At 46.0% G+C, this 23,596-nt stretch overlaps 1 protein-coding gene across 1 annotated transcript in view; it reads right to left on the bottom strand.

Annotated features, from left to right (window-relative positions):
• SRRM4 (serine/arginine repetitive matrix 4) overlaps positions 1–20,797 on the bottom strand; it is a 48,277-nt gene extending 27,480 nt beyond the window's left edge. The window contains exons 1-7 of the mRNA XM_008053631.2: positions 20,745–20,797; positions 19,218–19,367; positions 14,692–14,778; positions 11,406–11,477; positions 8,647–8,673; positions 6,519–6,569; positions 3,232–3,330 (exon numbers count right to left, since the gene is read on the bottom strand). Coding sequence (XP_008051822.2) covers positions 3,232–3,330; positions 6,519–6,569; positions 8,647–8,673; positions 11,406–11,477; positions 14,692–14,778; positions 19,218–19,367; positions 20,745–20,797 — 539 coding nt within the window. The remainder of the gene's footprint in view (positions 1–3,231; positions 3,331–6,518; positions 6,570–8,646; positions 8,674–11,405; positions 11,478–14,691; positions 14,779–19,217; positions 19,368–20,744) is intronic.
• Between the last annotated feature and the right edge of the window lie 2,799 nt (positions 20,798–23,596).

The following is a 23,596-nucleotide window of genomic DNA, read 5'->3' on the forward strand; positions in this document are numbered from 1 at the left end:
ATTCATCCAACTGTCCATCCACCACCCACTCATTCACCCATGCAGGTATCCATCTGCCCACCCACCTATTCATTCATTCGCTCATTTGTGCATGTAAAAAATGCTACTTCATGTACCAGGCACTGCTTGGAGGTCTGGGGATGCAGCTGTAAAAACAGAAAAGACCCTCATCCTGATTCAGTTTACTGTCTTTTGTGTGCCTGTGATTGTCTGTCATGTTACTATGTGTATGTCTGGGTGTGTCCATCTGTGTTTCCATGTGTTTGTCTATAAATGTAACTGTGTATATCTGTGTGTCTTTGTATATGTGACTTCACCATCTGTGAGACAGAGGTATCCTACTGACTGTCACCCAACACTTGGCTGACGAAATGGCTGACAAAAACAACAGAGATGGCCTTCTGCAAGTTTTTCTGGACCTGGCTGCTTCGTCTGCAGTAGAAACCAAAGGCATGTCTGACTTCTTAGGGTCCATTTGAACTCTGCATATACCGTTAGATCTCTGAGCCACACGAGTAATAAAAATAATGCCATTTGGATTTACATGACACTTATAAATCCCTTTTAAGGTACTTTCACAGTCCTCTCTACAACTTTAAGACGTAGAAAGGGCAGGTATTACTTTTCCCATTTCACAGAAAAAGAAGCTGAGACTCAGAGATGTTTAGGGACTTGCCTGAATTCATACAGCTTGAAAGTGGCAGAGCCAGGGCCAGGGCCAGGGAGAACTGATGCCTCTGGTTGTTGCCCCGAAGTGGCCCTTTCTTCTCTGGGGCTTCCAGATCACATTTCTACGGGGTCTGTGTGCCAGCTCCCAGTTTGCTCCTATGCCTTCTGGAGAGCCCCTAAGCCCAACAGACACTGGGGATCTCAGATGGCACCACTACCAGGAGATGAGACAGCACAGGAAGCCTTAGGTGGAGTCTGTGATGTGAACCGTTTCTCTAACAGGTGAGCTTCTGGTGCCCTGCATGGTCCTCTGGCCCAGGTCAGTAGGGCTGAGCTGCAGAGAGCTGATTCAGCCTGGGGTAGTGCTGAAGGGCTCAGGCTGAGTCATGCGGACCTGTTTCCTTGTTCCAGCTCTGCCAGACACTTCCTAGCACGTGACTTCACTCAGATTCCTTTGTCCACCAACAGGTAGTTGTGTTTTCTTGTTGTTATCTGTTTGTTTTTTCCTGCTGTCATGGGTCAGGGTGTGGTTTAGCTCAGCAGGCCAACATCCTCCAGGAAAAGGTCACCAGAAGCCCACCTGTGACTGAGCAAGTGTGTTTGTTGCTCCTTGCAACCCTGGGGAGGGGGAGAACATCTCTGTAAGAGGGCGTTAGAAAAAACTCTTACAGCATTTGTTGGCAGGTGACTTGGGGAAGCGTCTTTGTTCTAGACTGGATGCTGCCAGAAAACAGGGGTAATTCTGACCAGGCATCTCCATCAATCTTAGCTAGAAAGAGGGATGACTAGACCAAGGCCAAGGTTATAACTTCTGAAGAAGCAACAGTCACTCATATTAGCCAGGATAGAGAGACGCTTGGCCACCTTTGTTTTACACAATGTTCTCATCTTGTCTGGACTCAGAATTGATGATGGAGGAGTACTGTTTTTGTCTTGACCAATCAGAGTCACAGTTATTAACCTTGTCGGATGGTGATATTCTTTGACATTGTGGGTGTTCAGCGGGAACACCGATGCCTGCCCATGCTGGTGGGTACCAGGGGCCTCTTTCTCAAGAGCTTCCCACCCTTGGCCTCACAAACACATCACTTAGGGAAATTTAAAAATCTTGCTGCTGTGGCCCCACTGCATCTGAAGGAAACCAGAATGTCTAGAGGGTGGGAACCACGCATCGATATCGTTTAAAACACTTTAAAACACTCCAGATGATTACAAAGTGCACCCACAGTAGAGAAGCACTGGTCTAGTGCATGGTGTGATGGTGATGATGAGGGGGCGATGCACACTTGAAACCTTAGCACAGTGCCTGGCACAGAGCAGAACTGGTTAAATATTTCTCCTCCTCTTCCTTTTTCTCCTCCTCTTCTTCCTCCTCTTCTTCTTCCTCCTTCTCTTTCTCGCTAGAGATATTCTGCTTTATTTGGTATCAAGTGGGGCCAAGACAATACGATTTTAAATCTCCCCAGGGGATGTGAATATATAGTCAAGTGTAAGAAACACTTGAGAAAGAGAAAAGCAGCTCTCGATGTCTGGAAGCTGGCCTGGTTCTAGCAAGCAGGCCTCAGCATTCCCACCGGATGTCAACAATTCCAAACATCAACATCCACAAAGCCCCAGTTCCTTCTTGTTGTTCTTATTCTTCCTCTTTTTCTTCTTCTTTTTCTCATCAAGGAGAGAACCCCTCTCCCCTTTCTCAGTGAGGGTCCAGATTAGGAGAAAATTGACTTAGAAGGGCCTTAAAATGAACTTGGTACTTTATGCTATGTGGCCTTTCATAGGTTGCTTAGCCTATCTGTGCTTCGAGTTGTCTCTTAGTGAGAGTGCAAAGCCCACCACGTAATTGCTAAAGGACTAGCAAGCTCCTTAACCCTTCTGTGCCTCAGTTTTTTTTTCATCTTTTTTGTTTTTTGAGTTGGAGTCTCACTCTTTTGCCCAGACTGGAGTGCAGTGGCCGCTCCCGGCCACCGCAGCCTCGACCTGCTGGGCTCCGGCGATCTTTCCGACTCAGCCTTCCGAGTAGCCGGAATTACAGGCATGCGCTACCATGCCCGGCTGATTTTTTGATTTATTGTAGAGATAAGGTCTCGCTGCCCAGGCGGGTCTGGAACCCGTGGGCTCAGGCATTCCACTCACCTCAGCCTCCCAAAGGGGCAGGATTACAGGCTGAGCCACCGAGCCTGGCTAGTTTTTTTCGGGGATAACGATAGTACCTACTTGATCCTGGAGTGACTATAAAAGCATGGTGCCTCAGGCACTTAGAAAGCGCACAGGTTAACTCGTCCTGTTGCTGGTTTTCTACAAGCAGTGGCAGCAAGCCCCTTTGGTCTGCAGCCCTTTCTGTTCAGGGAATTGTTCAGCGCTGAGTGCCAGGCAGGGGGCTGGTGGGGGGGTGGGGAGGATTGGTGGTGGGGCGGCGGCCCCATACAGGGATGGCCACAGTGAAGCCAAGCTGGTGCTAATAGCCTCTTAGCCCAGGCTCTAGGCACTAGGCGGGTGGGGGGGTGGGGCGGGAGTTGGCAAGAGGGTTCCTGGGGGTTAGGGTTCCTGGGGATGAGGCATTACCTGCTCTCACAGCTTGATGGGTGGGACTCCGAGCTTTGGGACCGTGAGGGGCAGCGGTGATGGCGGTGGCGGTGAGACTTTCGGGGCCGGCTTCGAGATCTTGGGAAGATGAGAAGGAATGAGTCAGAGGAGAGAGAGGAGAGAGAGAGAGAGAGAGAGATTGATTTGATCTTGTGACACACGTTTTCTCTTGCACCTGGGTCGCCTCCATCCCAAAGTTATCCATCTCCCCGGAAACTCCAGCTTCCTGCCTGGGTATTCAGGGGTCTCTAACCAGCTGCACTGAACACAGGTGAGCAGAAGGGGTCCTCTGGAGGGAGCGTGGATGACTCAAGGCCCTTCACCTTCCTTCGGTGACACGCTGGGGAGAAAATCACCTCCCTACGTCTCCTCACCCCCACTGAAGGCAGGAGTATCAATTTCACAGAACATCAGGGGCCAATCAGGGACCATAAATGTGTGAGTCAGGCAGGCCCCAAAACAGTATCAAACGAAAGCCTGGGCTGAAACAGAAGGAACTGTTTTGCCTCTGGAATATTTGTGTGGTGCTGGATCTTCTAATTTTTAAGTGAATGTGGAAATACACATTTTTATGTAAAATATTTATATTTTAAATGGAAGCTTATTTTTCTTTAAAAGTCACCTTTTCAGGTAAACAGAACACATTTGCAGAGTAAATTAAGCCTTTGGGCTGTCAATTTGTAACCTCAGACCTGGAAAATTAAGTCCAGATTCTTAGCGTGGAGTCAAAAGCCTTTCAGAATGGGCTACAAACCTCATTATCAGCAAAAATTAGAACAACAATTACTACTACTACCACAAATAATAATATTACTATAGGTTACTTCAGCTACTTCTAAGTAATAATAACATCTCAAAAATAGTAGTAGCAGAAGCAATGGTGATTAAGAATGTCTAAAAAATGTTAACGGTTTGGGCCAAGTCAGGAAGCCAGTAGGAGTTAGAGATGATTCTATAGGGAGGTAACCTGGTTATCTCAACAAAGGATTCAGAGAGTCTTGTAATGTAGTCACCAGATCATATTCCTTTTCTGCTTAAAACCTTCCCATGGCCCTCACATCAAGTCCAATCTCTAATCTTGAACCCCAGGCACCTATAGGAGCTAACCCCTGCCTAGTTCTCTAGCCTTGATTCTTCTGCCTTGGCCTGGTGGGCTCAAGCAACTCTAATTGCCTATATTCTGGCTCACGCATTTCCCAGTTCACGATGCCCTTGGGATAATGATGATGATGACAGGTAACCTGTGTTTAACCCATACTTCATGCCATGCACTGTATTCTAAGCATTCTTCTTTAAAGGGACTCTTTTGTTCCTTAGAACAACCTATGAGGTACATTCTCTTATGATTCCCATCTTTCAGATGGAGAGACTGAGGAACAGAGAACTTAAATCACTTGCCTAACCTGTAGTCAGGAATGGTTACCTTCCGTCTTCGCCCCTAGCCTAGACACCTCCTTCCTGCAGGAAGCCATCTTCATCATAAAGTCCTCTGCCCAGCATCCATGTTTCCAAATGCCCGGGCTTCCCTCAGCTGTGCCGTGACCTGCTCCAGGACTGGTTCCTGTGCCCTGCTGCACCGTGAGCTCCTTGAGGCCGGGACAGTGCTGGGCTCATCTCTGTCCTAGGGTCCAATACAGGGCCAGCCACACATGAGGGCCTCACTAAGGGGTGTTGAATTAAAGGATGCCAACTTACACCAGTGACTATGTGGCTAGAAGCGGCTCTGATCATGAGCTCTGGCAAGAGTGAGCCATGGTTTATCTTCAGGATGCCATGTTCTTCTTGCTCTTAACTCTCCTGGCTCTTGTCTTTGGCTTGCACAAGCTTTCTGATGCCTGCCTAGCAATTTCTGGAACTCCTCCCAGAAACTGGTACCGAGGAGGGTGACCACCTTGTTGGCCTCAGGCGGGCAGGCCTTGTCTCAGTGATGGTCCTTCCCAGGGCTCTTGAGATCTGGGTCCAGTTTCTGACTCTGCAGCTTCCTTTCCTGTGACCCCACTGATCACAGGATGCTGGGATCTCTAAGAACATGTGCTGAATCTGTGCTTAGCATGAAAGCTCATTCAATACATACGGACACTAATAGTCTCTTGATTTGAACTGAACACATTTGATGATGGGGAAATTCCTCCCTGAGCTAACTCAAGGCTCTACTGTTTTCTTCTGGAGCATTTCACAGGCCCCCGGGGAGGTGGCTGAAATGCCCTCCATTGCATTGACCTTGGGTGAAGAGACCCTTTGGGGCAGCAAAGTCAGGTACCCTCCCTCTGCATCCCTGTCTCCTGTTTTCCCTCCCCAGCAGCCAACTACCTTTCATCTTATTGTCTTTGATCCTCTCTTTAGAAGCTTCTTGGCGGGAGATAAAATATTGGTTGATTGGAAAACACAAGCACTAACATTTGCAGGGTATAAAGTAGGTGGGTTGTAACCAAATTCACTTTTAATTTGGCTGGGAACTGAACTCCGCAGGCAGCACTGGCTGATTTGAATTTCTACTACCAGCTATAAACCGTGAAACAGCTGGAGCCCCGTGACTGGGGCTGGGAGCTTCGCTGATATCTCTGCACTGTAAATCCAACAGCCAGAACATGGACTTTCATACACATGTGTGCACACAGGTGATCACACCTCCAGGACCTCCCATGCACACACAGCACACACATGCACACAGGTAAAAACTACCACACGACCCCTGCACACATAAGGCACACAGATAGATCAGCAGTGCATATACAGAATGCACAGAATTCAGTACACTCTCTGCAAACCATTCGCATTCACACTCACATAAGCACTGACACACAAATGCACTGGTGTGAACACAAAATATACATATATGTGCCCACATTGTATATATTTGTATACACGTTTGTGCGTTGTAAAATGTACAGATGTTTACAATGTACCCACCACACATATACACATTACATGTAAATATATGAGTATACACAAGGGACATACCATGGGCATGCCAGGCACACACATGCACACTGTATGCTTTCATGCACACACAAACATACCTCCATACGTATACACATCATGTACGTGCAACCTGGTGCACTCAACCATGTCTCAAGCTACAGCTACATGTCACACTCAGTTAGGTCTCTCGCTCCCTCCCTCTCTTTCTTTATCTTCCTTCTTTCCTCTCACCCACTCCTCCTCTTCCCCACTTTCTCTATTTATTTGACAGATCTCACACTCTGAGGCCAGGGCCCCCCGGCTCCCCCAAACCAGAGAGCATGTTCCTGGTGGCGCCTACTTACTGCTTTTTGTGCCTCTTCTCTTCCCGTCTTTTGTTTTTTGGGCTAGAGGAGCTAAACAAGAAATGACCAATTAATGGGAAGATGCAAAATTCCAGTTAAAGACAGAAATAAACAAGTCCTTAAAATGCTTAGCACACAGTGTCAGATCCAGGCAGTTCAGGAATAGGCACCCATCACGGCCCCAGCCTGAATCACCCCCAGCATGTTCACGGAACAATACGGCAGGGTCAGCTGGGGACACTGGCACACACACACACACACACACACACACACACACGCATGCACAACAGGATACAGAGGACACCAAGCTCGGCTTTGGTCGGTTAATAATGACAGCCGTAATAAAGGCAAAGATAATGCCTGCCATTTTTTGAGGCTTTAATTACAGGCTGGGCACGTTACTAAATACTTTCTGTCTACAGTCTCATTTCATTCTTCCCACAACCAATGGGCGGAGGCGCAGTCTGATAAGTGCTCATTTTACAGATGCAGAAACAGAACCTCAGATGGACTAAGAAACCTACCTAGGATCCCACAGGTGAGCTGGGATGTGCTCCCAGACCATGAGTCCCAGAATCCATACTCTTGACTTCTGATCAATCAATTTGTGAGAGAAGAGAACTAAATATTCAGAAAGATATTTGAACCCTCATGAAGCCTGGTAAATTCTGAAATGCTCTGCTCATGCCTATTCAAGTATCTGTTTTGTTTGTTTGTTTTTGGGATGGATAGGGTTTGGCTCTGTTGCCCAGGCTGGTGTGCAGTGGTGGAATCAAAGCTCACCGCAGCCTTGAACTCCTGGGCTCAAGTGATCCTCCCACCTCAGCCTCCCAAGTAGCAGGGACTACAGACGCATGCCACCATGCCTGTTTTTGGTTTGTTTTTTTTTTTGGTGGAGATGATGTCTCCATATTTTGCCTAGGCTGATCTTGAATACCTGGCCTCAAGGGATCCTCTTGCCCCAGCCTCCCAAAGTGCAGTGAGACTCTGCACCCAGTCAAGTGTCTGAGTTTAAAAAAATTTTGAGTCAGAGAGCTGGGGTCTGAGTAGGGTCCCTGCATGATCACATAGAGGTTGGGGAGGGTGAACACTATTTAGCCGTTCAAGCCAGACCTGTTTGAGAGGGTCACCAAGAACTCATACTGGCCTAGGTCCTGGGTGGGGAAATATTATTTCATTCGAATGAATCACACCTTGAAGGTAACCATTGGAGCTCTCTCCATGTTGACACTCAGACAGGCAGTGGAAAAGCACATGGTCTTACAGATCCAAGTTCAGCTGGATCCAAGATCCAGCTTTGCTTCCTAGTTGTTATGTGACATCAGGAAAGTTACCTGTTCTCTCTAAAACCTGGTTTCTTCAACTATAAAATGGGCCCACTTCTCAGGCTGTAGAGCTAAATGAATGGATAACACTGTCAACCAATATCTACTTATTAAACAAATAAAGGAAAGGGCTTTGCATTTTGCAAACTGTTCTCAAGATGTGACTATTTTAATTAAGAAGCTAGTGTCACCTGTCCTGACCGTCTGACAGATTTGGGTTGAATTTTGACTCTGATACCTTCTGTCTCTGTCTGTGGAAATTCCGATTTCATCTCCTATCTTAGACTCAGTTTCTTCATCTGTAAAATGGAAACAATACGCATATCCACTGCACAAGGCTATGGTAGGGATTCACAGGAATTAAACACATCCACACATGGGGTGGGGAACTTAGCTCAGGATCCAGTTTAGAATGAAGACTCTATTGGTGATGGCTTTGTCTGTGCCCACCTAATATTTCCAGTATCCCAGTACTTGGCCTCTGTTCCTTGGCTAGACCTGGTCAGGTTTGGGTGCAATGATGGGGCTGATGTTTCCCTATGCGCTCCAGCTCAAGATTTCAACCCATGGGAAAACAGACATTCCAGGGGGGCTACGGCAGGGCTGGTCTAAGAACAACCATCCAGCCTGATGGAAGTTGAAGCCTGGCTAGGGACATTCAGGGAAACCAGCTCAGGCCTCCATTTTGGAGAAACAGAGGCCCAGGATGTCCAAGAACACAGAGGTGGCATCTGAGCTGCCCTAGAAGCGGCCCAAAGCCTGCTGGGAAAGCAAAGTGGGAAAAGCCACAACAAGAGACTTGCCTGTGCCTTCTCTTCTTGGAGAATGACCTGATTAAAGGGAAAAAAAGAGGGAAGAAAGAAAGAGAGAGGGAAGGAGGGAAAGAGAGGGAGGGAAGAAGAGGGAAGGGAAAGAAGAAAAGAAGGGAGAGGGAGGGAGGAAGAAAATAAATATGGGTGAGTCTGAAGTTTCTTTTCCTGGCATGAACACACTTCATGTGTGCTTGTGATCATGCTACACGGGGTCAGGGCACCTAGCCGATCCTCCACCCACCCTTAGATTTTGACACATATGAAGGCCGTGAGGGACACATTGGTCTACATTCTGAATTTCCAGATCAGAGCCAACTTGTGCTTCAGTCCCTCCCCAAATGATCATAAGCCTGTCCTGGGTGAGGTTGGATGAGGGGAGACATCTGAGAGCATCCTCTGCCTTCCCCTTCTCTCTCCCTGGTGGTGGATTCATTCCCTTCCTGCTCACCATCATCATGAGACAACCAGCTTCTATGCGCGACACTCTAACTGTGTGGCAGGTTCTCTGTGAAGCACCTGTCACACACAGTCTCAATCAATCTTCACCCCTACTCGTGGAACAACTCTTTTACAGACAAAGATGCTGAAGATCAGAGAAGTCAGTTAAGCTGCCCACGGTCACACAGCCTCACCTATGTAGCGTCTACTCATTCTTCAGAGTTCCACTTGGAGGCCATCTTCTCCTTGTAGCATTTTCTGAGCCACTCAGACTGGCCGGGTGCCTTTTCTCTGCTCCCCCCAACTCTGGGCGAGCCTCTGAACTCACCATGATTAGGGTACAGACCTCCTCATATTACAATGACCCATTTCCCCCACAAGGATGTGAGCAATTTGAGGTCAGGGGCTGGAATACACTTCTGGTCACTCTTCTGTTTCTGGGGCCTGGAATCCTCATTCATGATACATAATGGGTATTCAATAAATAGATGTGAAAAAAATGAGAATTTTGTAAAACTCTGAAGCCTTGTTCAAGGAGGAGAAAATAAAAAAGAATCTCAGTACTTCCCTGCCCCTAGCTCTCAGCTCCAGAAACGTCAACCATCACTCAGCAAACGTTTCAAGAGCTCGGAGAAGCTGGACCAGGAGTCGGGTGGTGCTCAGGAGGTCAGGGTCTGGGAACGATCCAAAAAAGAATTTCCCCTCCTACCTTCTGAACCCCTTCCCCTCTGAAGCACCAAGCCCTGTAGTGACTGTCACTGGCAGTAAAAGCCTGTTTCTCACCTCTGGTGCAGTCTCTTTCTCATGAGAAGGAGCCCTTGAGCGAGAAGCCAACCCTGGCTTCCAAGATCCAGATATGGAAAAGTTCTTCTCTCTTCCCCCATCCATCCCTCAAATTGGGAGTAGTTGCTCAGCACAGTGAGGTGACAAGCAGCTGTCTAGAGTGATGCGCAGGTCATGATCTCTGCAAAGGATTCCATGCTGGGAAAGACCTCTAACTCCACATTAGCAACATTTCACTAATGGGTCTGCCTGTGGCTTGTGTGAAGCACAAACTCAGAGACCATCAGTCAGGAAAGCTGGGCAGGTGGCGGACATAAGCTGTGAGAGCAAACTGAATCTGAGAACATTCTAGCAAACTGGGTTGAAATGTGGACAAGCCCTGGACTAGGAAAAGCCATGCTGGAGCAAAGTTACTGGGCTTGAAATCCAAGGAGAAAACTCACACGACCTCTTCTTACCTTTCATTCACGCTGTTGTTAATTGCCCGAGTAACCCACAATCGATATAAGACAACTGGAAGATACAGGTGAGTACAAATACAACATAAACCACTCTTTCCCTATCATCCACAGCCAGCTGCAGCAAGTAACTTAATACAGGAGGCTTCAAATGCCATGCCTCCAGGGGCCAAGAGGGCTTTGTAAATGGGTGGAACAGACTGGACAGTCCGGAGGCCAGTGGGAGTACCCACTCTGTCTAAATGACTGGCTACTCAGCTTCAGCGGGTGTGTGGCTCCCTGTGGGAAAACTGGCCCAGCAAAGACAGGCCTCATGACTCTATGAGGTAACTGGAAAGCTGGATTTTTATATCACAAAATCTTCCAGTTATAAAATGTTGGCTTGGCCCAAGAACCACAAATCTGAGTCCTCCAGTGTGTATCCTTCCAGTCTTTTCTTTCTCTCTCATAAAGATGCATGTACATGTGAGTGTGTGTGTGCACAGCAGACACCTTTGAGAACATGGACCCAGTTCATAATGCCCGCTAATGACTGGCCCCACCTCCCCACCCACCAGAGTGGGCGATCCCAGCACAGCCATGTTTTTCAACATGGTCCTGCCCTCTAGGATACAGTGGGGTCGACAAGAGGGGCCTTTCCCTGGGAGTTTGGAATAAAGAACAAGACAGAGATGCAGTGTCACATGGAGAGAGATGGAGCAGGAGTATAGCCACGTCACCCACGTGGCAGGGAACAGAGGCAACTGAGGGCTCTGTATGAGTTCTATCAGCAATTCTGTCAATGACTTGCTTTCCCTCCTTGTTCCAGCCCCTTGCTCAGGCCCGGCTGGTCCCTGAGACACCTCCTGTTTCGTTATCATCCAGTCCCGCTTTTGGCCTGAGTTAGTGTGAGCTAGACCTCTGGTCCTCACAGCCAGAGTCCCAGCATATGTAAGACACAAATCCATAACAGGATGTAGGTAAGTATCTCACATAAATAACATGATATGCTTCCGAGTGACCTTCTGATACCATTCACTGTCCCCTCACCCTCCTGAGGTGGCAGCGTCTGCAGAGAAGGAAGGACAATACCTGCGTCGCTTATGCTTCTTGGAACTTTTCTTCTTCTTTTTCTTGACAGGTGATGGGCTATAGGATGGGGACCTGGCAGGGGAGGGGAGACATGCTTCAGAGAGAGGCTCTTAAAGGCCATGTTTTCGTATGGAAAATTTATGTTCTCATACAGAATCTCCTGATTTGTAAATGTTGACCACCCATGAAAACAATACACTTACAGGTTAGAAAAATCTGTCGGGTGGGCTTAGTGGCTCAACCTGTCATCCCAGCACTTTGGGAGGCCGAGGCGAGATTTCCTGAGCCCTTGGGTCCAAGACCCCCCCGGGCAACTTGGCGAGACCTCATCTCGCCTGTAGTTCCAGCTACTGGGAAGGCTGAGGCAGAAGGATCGGTGGAGCCCAGCAGGTCCAGGCTGAGGTGGCCGGGAGCATGCCACTGCACTCCAGTCTGGGTGACAGAGTGAGACTCCAACTCAAAAAAAAAAAAAAAATGAAAAGAAAAGAAAAAGAAAAAACTGTCTGCAGAAGGAAATGGCTGAGAAACAATTCGACCTTCAAGGAACCATCATGCTTGTTGGTTTCAAAGGAGCCCTTCCCAGTCCCTGGGAAAGGTCATGGCTCTTTCAGGAACACACATCAAGGATATTATCAGTACTGATGTTAGCATGCATCAGTAAGCAATTAACATTTTTAAAAAATTCCTTTTTTATTTGTAGTGGCTTTAAAAAAATTGTATTTTGTTATAGAGATGTAGGGTACAAGTAAGGATTAACTACACAAGTAGGCTGCATGCAGGTGAAGTTTGGGCCTCCAATGGGCCCTTACTTTCCCTGGTTTGGGAACAGGTACCCCCTCATGTGTTACATGGCCCCTCCCACCTCCAGTAGTGCCCAGCAACTGCCAATCCCTCCCTTGTGCTAATGTGATTAATGTTCAGGTCTCACTTTGAGTAAGAATATTCGGTATTCAGTTCTTTGTTTATGTGATAGATCACTTTAGTATGATAGTCTCCAGCAATTAATGCTTTTAATTTTAATTTTGACAAGGTAATATAAATAGTTACTTGTGTTTCATAAGCATTATCTCATTTAATCTTCCCACACACTTTTCAGGTAAGTACAATTGTTCCCCTCCCTATTTTGATTGAGAAAACGAGATTCAGAGAGGTGAAGTGAGCTACCCAAAGGCACACAGCTAAGAAGTGGATGAGCTGGGATTTAAATGGAAACCTCTTTGATCCCAGGCGTTTTGCTTTCAATCACATCACCCCATAATTGCCTTCCTAATCAGGTTGTAAAGGCTTGTTTCTGTCCATTGTTCTTCCTGCATGTTGTGGCCCTCTTCTCAGTCTTTGGGTCTCTCCTCTGCCCCACTCTGTTGTTTCCCTGGTAAAACTGGGCCCCTGGAGGAGATCTCACCAGGTTGTAGCAGCATGGGTAGTGCCATCAAAGGGTCATCTGAAAAACCCTCGGTGATGACTAAGTTCATGGTGATGACTCAAGACTGAGCCTCAAGTGACTCGAGTTCCAATTGTGACTCTACCACAAACTCACAGAGTCACCTTGGGCATGTCATGTCTCATCACCAGATCTCTTATTTTCCCACTGATGAAAGACCAGTGTTGAAATAGTTTGGAGGTTTCGAACTCAACAGGATCCTCTCAGATAACATAAATGAGTGAAGCAAGCTGAGTGGAAGACAGTAGGGAGTGGTGGGGACTGTGGTGAACCAGAGCGCACCTGACTAGAGGGGGCAGGAGAAGCTACTTCCTAGATTAGCTGAGGGTCCTGTGTGGGAATACAGGCCTGGGCTTCCAGAGCACCTGCCTTTTCATTAGAAACCTCAAAAAAATTGGATTTTCATATGGAATCTCCTGATTTGTAATTATTGATACCAATTAAAAAAAATCTGCAGAGGGAAATGGTCAAGGAACAATTTGACCCTCAAGGAATCGTAATGCTTGTCCTCAAACATACTGTGTGGGCGTTTATTGAACGAGTGAATCCTAATGCCTGCTGTTTCCTTCTTCAAAGTGTTCTCTAGCACACCGCTAAAATCAGGAAACTCAAGCCACGTGTCCCACTTCTGTTTCCTACCCTACAGTGTCTGTAACTCAGAGACTTCATCTGCATTTCTCTCTGGGTCCTCTTTGGGCCTGTGCTTCTAGAATGAGGCCAAAGTGCTGTCGGCGAAACCATCCAGAAAACCTGGAGTCCAAGCCCGTCATCAGACGCTGCCTCTGCTGCCCCCTGCAGGCTTCTATAAATACTGCCTCAGAGGTTTGGTGTTAACGCTCAGCTTGCAGCGCCCTGGGTTAAGCTGGCCTCTTTGGGACTGGAGCAACAGGCAAGCTTTTAGGCTAGTTAGTGGTGGTCTATAACAAATCTAGAAATATTTTAAGTAAGAAAAGGAATTGCATTTAAGAAAGGCATAGACCGGGCTCGGTGGCTCAGCCTGTAACCCCAGCGCTTTGGGAAGCCAAGGTGAGTGAATTGCCTGAGCCCGCGGTTCCAGACCCGCCTGGGCAACTTGGCGAGACCTCATCTCTACAGTAAAATCAAACATTAGCCGGGCATGGTAGCGCGCGCCTTTAGTTCCAGCTATGTGGAAGGCTGAGGCAGAAGGATCACGGGAGCCCAGCAGGTCGAGGCTGCGGGGCCAGGAGTGGCCACTGCACTCCAGTCTGGGCAACAGAGTGAGACTCCAACTCAGGAAGGAAGGAAGGAGGGAGGGAGGGAGGGAGGGAGTAGGCTATAAAAGAGTAAATACCTGGCCCAAAAAATATAAAAACCAATATCCTGGGCACTTAATCAGCAATGTCAAGATAGCAGAACCAGCTGAGAAGCCTGGCATCAAGTCCCTGTAGATTCTCTTGCCCCTTCTCTGAGCCTTTCTTTTCTCATCTTTAAAGTGGGGACAATAATGCTTGGCTAGTAGATCATGTAAAAGAGATCATGGCGATCACCGTGCTCAGCATAGTCCTTTATACTCTTGCCCTCAAAAATAATTCAGTGTTTCCGGTAAAGACTATGCTTCCAATTGATTGACCATTTACTATGAGCCAGATACTGTGATAGCAGCTTCCGTAACTATTTCCCGTCTACTTTTCACAAAACCTCAAGAGGTTGGGGTTATCACCATTTTGTAGAAGTGAAAACAGGCGCAGAGATGTGAAGAGACTCTTCCAAGGTCACACGGCTAGTTAAGCGGCAGGGAGGTATTTGAACTCCAAGAGGGAATCACTGTCTGACTTCGAAACCCGTATTTTGTGCTTTTCCCCATCTCCCCCTGAGGGCCCTCACCTCCTTCTCTTCTTCCGGGTAGATTTCTTCTTTTTCTTCTTCCCCCTGGAGGAAGGCGGTGGCGTCAAGTCTTTGTCTCGGGAGGCACTGCCAGGGACAAAGAGGAGTGGGGGTTGGAGTTAGAGAATCCAGGGCTCTCCAGTCCCCCAAGCAGAGCTGGTGCAGCTGGAGAAGGACCCAGTTTCTTGGAGGATCAAGGCCCCCATAGTCAATGCCTAATTACCACCTCATGGCTGATTCGGTCACACTTCAGATTAAGTGCCTCAAATAAGGACTTAATGCCGACCTAATGAGACAGACGCTGTGCGTTACCCAAACACCAATTGATTATTTAAAACAGAGTTATAGAGGTTAACTACTCCTTAATAGATTTATTATAGAACTTGCAAATGGCTCGCCTTGGTAAATAAATCACTTTTTAAATAATTCATCTGCAATTCAGCCCCTTCCCTCCCTAATACATCGTGTCTGTAGTTCCTGTTGGAAATTTAATGGGAAGTGGAAGGTATATTAAACAACAGCTGATTATTAAAAGTATATTTGCCAAGGTCTAATGTAACGAGATACATATCTTATATTGCCTCATGGAACCTCAAAAACCTCTGCTCTTCAAGAATAATTATTTCTCGTTCAATTAAATTCAAATGCTCAGGCTGCAGTTAAATGTAGTCAAGTTATCTCCTTTTATAATTGGGGCAGGCTCCAAGATTTTTTAAAAATGCTATCCCATGGTAAAGTGAGATGGTTTTAGATGAAATGCTGCTTGGGAATTGAAATATGCCAACCCAGTTGACGCTCACTAGGAAAACATAACATTAATAATAATATTATTGTCATTATTTAGTAGTTACATCACTAGCATTGTTGCATTTATATGCCAAGTGTTTTATATATTCTGATACTCATGAAAACACTTTGAAATTGGTATGATTCTTATTGTCACATTTTATAGGTGAAGAAACGGAGTTAAGGCACAGAAAGTTTCATTAACTTGCCCAAGGCCACACAATTAACAAGTGTCCAGGCTGACATTAGAATCAAGGCCTGTGTAATTCCTACCCTGAGATCTTTCTCACAAAACCAGTTTTCTTCTAAACTTGTTTGTGTAGCCAATCCTTTGGAAATTGGTCAACTTTTTACAGAGTATCATAAAATACTGCCATGCTTAATTCTATTTTAAGAATCTGGATTATTATGATTAGTAGAAAGAACGATAAAGTGATTAGAATATATATTAAAGTCTATGTATCGCCAATAAATAAAAATCATATAGCTATATCTATAATGTTTTCAAGAGAGTCACTTTAAAGATAAACGTAATATAAATTAAGTACCCGGCTACTTAATTACACTTACATGTTATAAAGCACAAAACACAGTATTCATGACCAGGAAGCAAACAGGGTGCTTGTGTAAACATGGTGGGCAACTTTCAAATTTTTCTACCAAGAACACTTGACATGGAGCAAAAGTCTAAAAAATATTTGCTGAGTGACCAAATGAGGGATGAATGAATGAAATAATTTAGCCTCTTGTTACATCATCTTGCTTCACAGAAATACTTCCCAAGGCAACAGCTGCCAGGAATTTGAGGGGGAAAAATTAAGGGAGAGATACTCCAGAAAAAAAAAAAATCTTTTAAAAGTGTGTCCTATAAAACAAGGAAAGGTCCTATTGTTTCAGACAACTCCTCTAACTCCTGGAACTCCAGGAGAGCAGAGTTTGAGAATCACTGTCCCAGCCCCAGATTGAAGTAATGGGGTGAAACCGAGAAAGCCCTTGAACTTGGAGAGGTCTGAAATCTGTGAGGTGGGAATTATCAAGCCCCTCAACAAATCCAAAACGACTTTACACTTTACCCAGGTGGGTCTGAATTTCCTCTACCTCTTTCTTTCCCCTGCACCTGATCTCCTCAGTGTGCTATTCTGGAGGGACTGAGTAGTGGTTAAATACACCCAGGTTACCTGTGGGGGAATTAAGAACCCAAAGCTCATTGTATGCCGTGATTACATATGTGGGAGTCAAGTACCCGTGACTAAGTATGCAGTAGTTGAACGTGCATCGGTTGAGTATGCAAGGGTTACATGGGCAGCAGTTAAGTGGTTAAATATGCTGCGGTTAAGTACACGTGGATGAAGTATGCAGAGGTTAACTACGCAGTGGTGAAGTGCTCAGTGGCTCTGAACATATACCGTGGTTAAACACGCAGTCTTTAGGTATATAGTGGTTCAAAACACTGTGGTGAAATATGCAGAGGGTACATATGCTGTGGCGTCTGGAGCAGTAAGGGATGCTGGCTCAGAATCGGACGAATCAAGATGCAAAGTATAGCTCTCTTACTTCCTGGCTCCGAGACCTCTCCTTTCTGTCACCCACAACAGTGGGCCCCAACCTTTTCGGCATCAGGGACCAGTTTTGTGGAAGACAATTCTTCCACGGATGGAGGTTGGGGGGAAATCATAAGGCACCAGATTCTCGTAAGGAGCGCAACCCAGGTCCCTTGCATGTGCAGTTCACAATAGGATTTGTGCTGCTGGGGGTATCTAAAGCTGATCTAATGCCCACGACTGCTCACCTCCTGGTGTGCTGCTGGGTTCCTAACAGGCCATGGACCGGTAGCAGTCCGCGGCCCGGGGTTTGGGGACCCCTGATCTGCAGGATGGGAATAAACACGGTGTCTGTGTCCTGTTTGCTAACAGGAATAAAGAAGCTGACTTAGGTGATGTGCCCTGCTCTGTCAAAGAGTAAGTGCGCAGTAAAACGAGCTTCTGTTATTATAATCATCATGCCTTTTATTACCGTGGTTGGTATTATTATCATCATTGTTTGTCATGTCAGAGGGTCAGTCACAGATAAGAGAAGGGAGCAAGAGGCCCAGACACAGCACAGAGTTGGTAACACAGCTTCGTTTTTCAGATTTTCACGCCTAGAACCTTCTATTTCAGTTTCAAAGGACACTCGCTAACATGTTTAAGGAATCCCTGTGTTCTAGGCTTGCTGCCAAGATCTGTACATGCCTAATCTAATTTAATCTTCATCTCAACCTTAAGAATTAGATGTCAATATTCCCATTTTGTAGTTATGAACGCCTGAGGCCCAGCAGGGAAAAGGGACGTGGCCAAGGTTGCTTACTTAGTAAGTGATATGGCCCAGATTTGAACACACAGACTCCCCTTTAGCTGTCTAGGAGTTGATGTTTTAAATTAAATCACAAATGCCCTATGTATGCATTCGGTGAAAGAATCTAGACTCAAAAGGCTGCATACTGCTTGATTCCATTTATAAGACATTGTGGAGAGTCAATCTCCAAAATCCTGGGACAGAGATAATATTCATGGTTACCAGGGGCTACAGATCTTGATTTTGATGGTGACCATGTGCTGCCAAAACCCACAAAACAGTACACTAAAAAGGATCAGTTTTACACTTGTACATTAAGCCTTATTTAAAAATTAAAAATGGCAAATTGTGGGGAAATTAGCTTTTTATCCCCTTTCTCTCTCCATCTTCCTCCACCTCTCGTGGAAACAACTTCCTTCCTGTTTCCTGGCGAGAACGCTTTAGATTGGTGATTGAACTTCACTTCTCTAAGCTAATAGAACTTGACTGTTTCTCTCTCTTTGAAATCATAGCCTAACTCAAGACTGTAGCTGAGCTGGCAGCCAAGGTGGAGCTGCACCAGTTTCCCAAGCCACTTCCCCAAAATTCAGTAACTATGTCTCTTAGAATCAGGTTCTCCAGAGCTCAAAGATGGGCCAGGCTTTATATGTGTACGGTACAAAGTTGGAAAATAGAAGGCAGCAGATAGGTTGGCTTTTCATTAGCATCACCAGGATAATGCGGTGGGTTTTAGTCCAGGATTTAAGATTAGAGAGTCTGGAATTCCAAACCTTATTGGCTGCCATATTTGGGGCAAGTCACTTTACCTCTCTCAGTCACAATAAGATGCTGAATATACAATATTTTATACAAAATCCATGTACAGCGCTAGCTGTATACGTATGTTAACACGGTGCTTTTTACACATCAGGTGCTCAAAAAGTACTAGCCGAATAACTGAATTAAGGAACAAATCCAGACTGGAACTCAGGAGACAGGTCTGGACTGAAATCATGATTTGGGAGTCAGTGGTTCATTGAGTCATTAAAATGAAAGAGGAACTCTATCAATTAAGTAGGAGTCAACAAACTGGCCAGCAGGCCAAATATGGTTTGCCTTTTGTTTTTTATAAATAAAGTTTTATTGGAACACAGCTACATCTTTTTGTCTGCATAATGTTTACGACTGTTTTGTGTTACAATGGCCGAGTTAAGTAGTTGTGACAGAAACCACTGCATCCACAAACTTAAAATATACACTCTTTAGTTCTGTACAGAAAACATTTATTAAACCCTGCATTAAGGGTCTGAAAGAGAAACTTGCAAAAGAGAGAGGAGAGAAGAGGCCAGAGAGGCAAATTTCATTTCTGTGTCCTCAACTTGAACTTCCCATGGGATGGAAGAGAGGAAGAGGGGGCAGCATCTTACCTGCGTGTTCTGACAGGACCTGGCTCCCGACAGGCCTTGTCTCTCTCCCAGCTGCTAGTGCCCAAAACCTCGGTGGCCAGATGCTGACCCAACTTTTCTGAGGGTCCATCCTGATATGGGACTACGGTGGGGCTGCTCTGGGGCTCTGTCCTACAGGGAAAGAAATAAGGAGGCAAACGTGTTAGGATATACAGAGACATTCAGTGTTCATTAAATATTCATAGACTTCCTAATATTCCCAGCTTCCCTTGCAGCTAGTTTGAGGCCAATGGTCTCCAAGCCGGAGTGAACATACATCATTTCTAGCTCAAAACAATCAAGATCAGTGTGCCTTCTCCAGCTCTCACCTCCTCTATAAAAGTGACTTTAGAGGCCACATATTCTGAAATGTGAAACTATTTAATGGAGGAGAGATGCCTCAACCATTTCAGACTTTCCAAGAGAGAAAGTAAAACCAAATAAAACAAAAGTAGGTTACATTACTCAGTTTTAGGTCTATTTCGTTACTGCAGTATAGCTTATTCTGTTATGACTAAATCACAGGGTGATGCTGAGAATGAACATTTCACTTTTTTTCTTATGATATAATTGGGCTGGGTGCGGTGGCTCGTGCCTGTATTTCCGGCACTCTGGGAAGCCAGGGCAGGAGAACTGCTTGAGCCCAGGAGTTCAAGACAAGTCTGAGCAACATAGCAAGACCTTGCCTTTACAAAAAAAAAGTAATAAAAAAGTTAGTCAGGCATGGTGGTGCACACCCCTAGTTCCAGCTACTCAGGTGGCTTAATTGGGAGGATCTCATGAGCCTAGGTGGTCAAGGCTACAGTGAACCATGATCATGCCACTGCACTCCAGCTGGGTGACAAAACAAGACTCTGAACAACAACAACTATACAGATATATATTTTTTACATATATGTATATATAAAATATATTTTGGAGGCCAGTACATAATGGAATTAATGTAAACTCCCTTTGTCATTTCTGTTCCATTTCTCTGCCTTTTTTTGTGTGTATGGACCATGTACACCTGAATTTCAACATTGTCTTCAACATTGAGCATATAGGACCTGGACCAGTCACTCAACACCTCTGACTGGCAGTTTCCTCAGTTATAAAATAGGGCATCACATCAGTTCATGTACTGCTGAATTTTTGTGAAGATAAAATGAGATAATGTAAGTGAGCAGAAAGGCATAGGTCTGTTAGTTTCCTTTGTTTTTATTTCCTTGTGAACCAAATTTTTAATCTGGTGTCCTTAACAAGTATGAAGCCACTTACGTGGGACAGTGGTTTCCATGATGGCCTAAAGTTCCTTCTTCTGCACTGGCACAGGCTCCAAATAATACTGGGAAGTCACCTATGAGTCCCACCTCTATTGGAGTCCCCAAGAGGGAAAAGAAGTGGCCTAGTCACTCAGGCTCTGAAGAAGCTGTCACTCCAATTCCTGTCTCCTCATCAGGAAGCATCAGGAATTGGAGAGTCGCAGGTGTATGTGGTGCCACCCGGTGAGCACACCTCCTTACTCACCCTACCTTCAGACCCCAGGACAAGCACTGATCAATGGCATTAGCATTTTTCATGTACCAGGCTCCTGCATCAGTGCACGGAGGCTAGTTTTAACACTCAGGAGGAAGGCATCTGATAAGCCCCTTGCTCCTCGGGGCTTCTAGGAGAGCAAGCCAAGCTCAGTCAATATTGAAGGAAGAGCACAAAATTCATTCATCTCTGTCCGCTGCTTATCAGGTGTATCTTTAGAAGCAGAGCTAGGAGATACTGCAAGCCCAGGAGGGATGGAGATTCTAGTTAGGGCCTCCCAGACCTCCTCACTGCCAACTCTACACTTCCAAAATTCCCTTCTGTCCTGCTCAGCCTCCATTTTCCCTAAACCTCCCTACCCCTCTTCTCCCACTATGAGGTCTCTATTTCCATGCCTTTGCTCCTGTCCTTTTTCCTTATGGAATACTGTCCTGCCTGTGGTCAGACAACTCAAAGCTTGCAGTTCCTGCCTGTCTCCCAGCAAGGCTTGCCTTTTCCCATCCTTGTCCTGATCTAGGCTAACCTGCATTCATTAACTCTAGTCCCCTGAGTGTCTATAATGTGCCCAGGCCAGATTTAGGTGTGGAGGTGCAGTGAACAAGACAGAGATGTCTCCTGCGATCATGGATTTACACTCTAGATGTGGGAGCAGATAATAAACACAGAAGCAAATACAAGTATGGCTTATTGAATGGTAATAAGTTATTGTGAAAATAAAGCAGTATACAAGGCTAGAAAAATGGGAGGAGGTGGCTGCTCTTTTGCATAAAGTAATCAAGGAAGGCCTTCCTGAGGACTAATGAGGGAAGAGAGACTTGAAAGATTCAAGACTAATCTTGAAGTTTGGGTGATTTAGAAAATGTTCACTGATTCTTCAACACGCCTGTCATCAAAAGATCAAAATATGGAACTTGATTTCTCTTCTCTTGAATATTGGATGGGCTTAGTGGCTCACTTTTCATGAACAGAATGTGGTAGTAGTCATGTGTGACTTTCAAGACTTGGCCACAAAAGCCAGCTGCTGCCTTGCTCTCTTGAACTGATTTTTCTGGGGAAAACCAGGCACCATATTGTAAGGATACTCAGGAAGTCCTTTGGAGAGGCACATGTGAAGAAGAACTGAGGCCTTCTGCCAATAGCCAGCACCGGCTTGCCAGCCATATAAGTGAGCCACTGTGGAAGTGAATTCTCTGTTCCAGCTGAGTCTTCAGATGAGACTGCAGCCCTGGCTGACAGATGACTACAACCTCATGAGAGAGTGATTCAGAAGCCCCCAGCCAAACTTCTGATTCACAGAAGCTGTGAAACACAATAACTGCCTATTGTTGTTTCCAGCCACAAAGATTTGGGATAATTTCTTGCATAGTCATATGTAACTCCTACATAGGTATCAGTGGGAAGTGGGAAGTGTGCTCCAAGCAGAAGGAATAGCAAGCGTATACAAGGAGTAGTATCAGAGGCCCCTGAGGAGCTTTGAAAAATAGATTCTGGCCAGGCTTGGTGGCTCAGCCTGTCATTCCAGCACTTTGGGAGGCCGAGGCGAGAGGATTGCCTGAGCCCGCAGGTTCAAGACCAGCCCAGGCAACTTGGTGAGACCTCCTCTCTACAATAAGTACAAAATTAACTGGGCATGGTAACGCGTGCCTGTGGTTCTGGCTACTTGGAAGGCTGAGGCAGAAGGATCGCTGGAGCCTAGCAGGTTGACACTGGAATGGCCATGAGTGTGCCACTGCACTCCAGCCTGGGCGACAGAGTGAGACTCCAACTCAAAAAAAAGAAAAGAAAAGAAAAGAAAAATGCAGATTCCTAGCTGTAGTAAATCAGAATCTCAAAAGAGGCTAGACCCAGGAATTTGCATCTTAAAGAAACGTCCTGAGTAATTCAGTCTCCTACAGGGGGAAGAATAAAATCCAAACTGATTGCCAGGACTAAACAACTCATCATGATCTGATCTCTGCTCCTCTTTCAATCCCTCTCCTTCTTCTCTTTCTGTCTCTTCCACTGCTCTAGCCACATGGCCTCCTCGCTGTTCCTTAAGTGGGTCATTTTCCTGCCTCAGGACCTTGTTTTTGCTGTTCCCTCTACCTGGCATGCTGTTCCTCCAGGTCTCTGTATGGCCAGCTCTTTCTCCTCATTTAAGTGTCACCTTCTCAGAGATACTCTCCCTGACCCCCTTCTCTTGTTTTGTTCCCTCTTCACCTGTGATGGGACTCCCAGTGGCGTGTGGTGTCTTTCTTCATCACGTTTGTCACGATTTGAAATGATCGTTTTACATGTCTATTAACCAACCGATTGTCTTCTGGACTAGAAAGGAAGCTTCCTGAGAGGGGGAAAGAGTTTCTTTTCTCACCCCTGTTTGCCGTGAGATACAGTGCCTGACAGAGTATAGCTTTTTGTTCAATGAACATTTGTTGAGTGAATGAACAAATACACAGATGGATGTGCAAAGGAATTCCGATGACTGATCCCGTGTGAGAACCACAGATCAGACTCAAACTCTCCTTACAAATACATAAGCAGAGGTCCAGGGAGGAGAACGTGTCCAAGGTCACTCAGCACTTTTCTTTTCTGTTCTTTTTTTTTTGAGTCGGAGTCTCACTCTATCGCCCAGACTGGAGTGCAGTGGCACGCTCCCAGCCACTGCAATCTCCACTTGCTGGACTCTGGCGATCCTTCCACCTCAGCCTTCCAAGTAGCCGGAACTACGGGCATGTGCTACCATGCCCAGCTAATTTTTGATGTATTGCAGAGACGAAGTCTCACCAAATTGCCCGGGCGGGTCTTGAACTCGTGGACTCAGGCAATCCACTCACCTCAGCCTTCCAAAGTGCTGGGATTACAGC

Source organism: Carlito syrichta, unplaced genomic scaffold, assembly GCF_000164805.1.
Source record: "Carlito syrichta isolate Samal-C Ts95f unplaced genomic scaffold, Tarsius_syrichta-2.0.1 Scaffold288336, whole genome shotgun sequence".
In the NCBI taxonomy this organism is placed as follows: domain Eukaryota; kingdom Metazoa; phylum Chordata; class Mammalia; order Primates; family Tarsiidae; genus Carlito; species Carlito syrichta.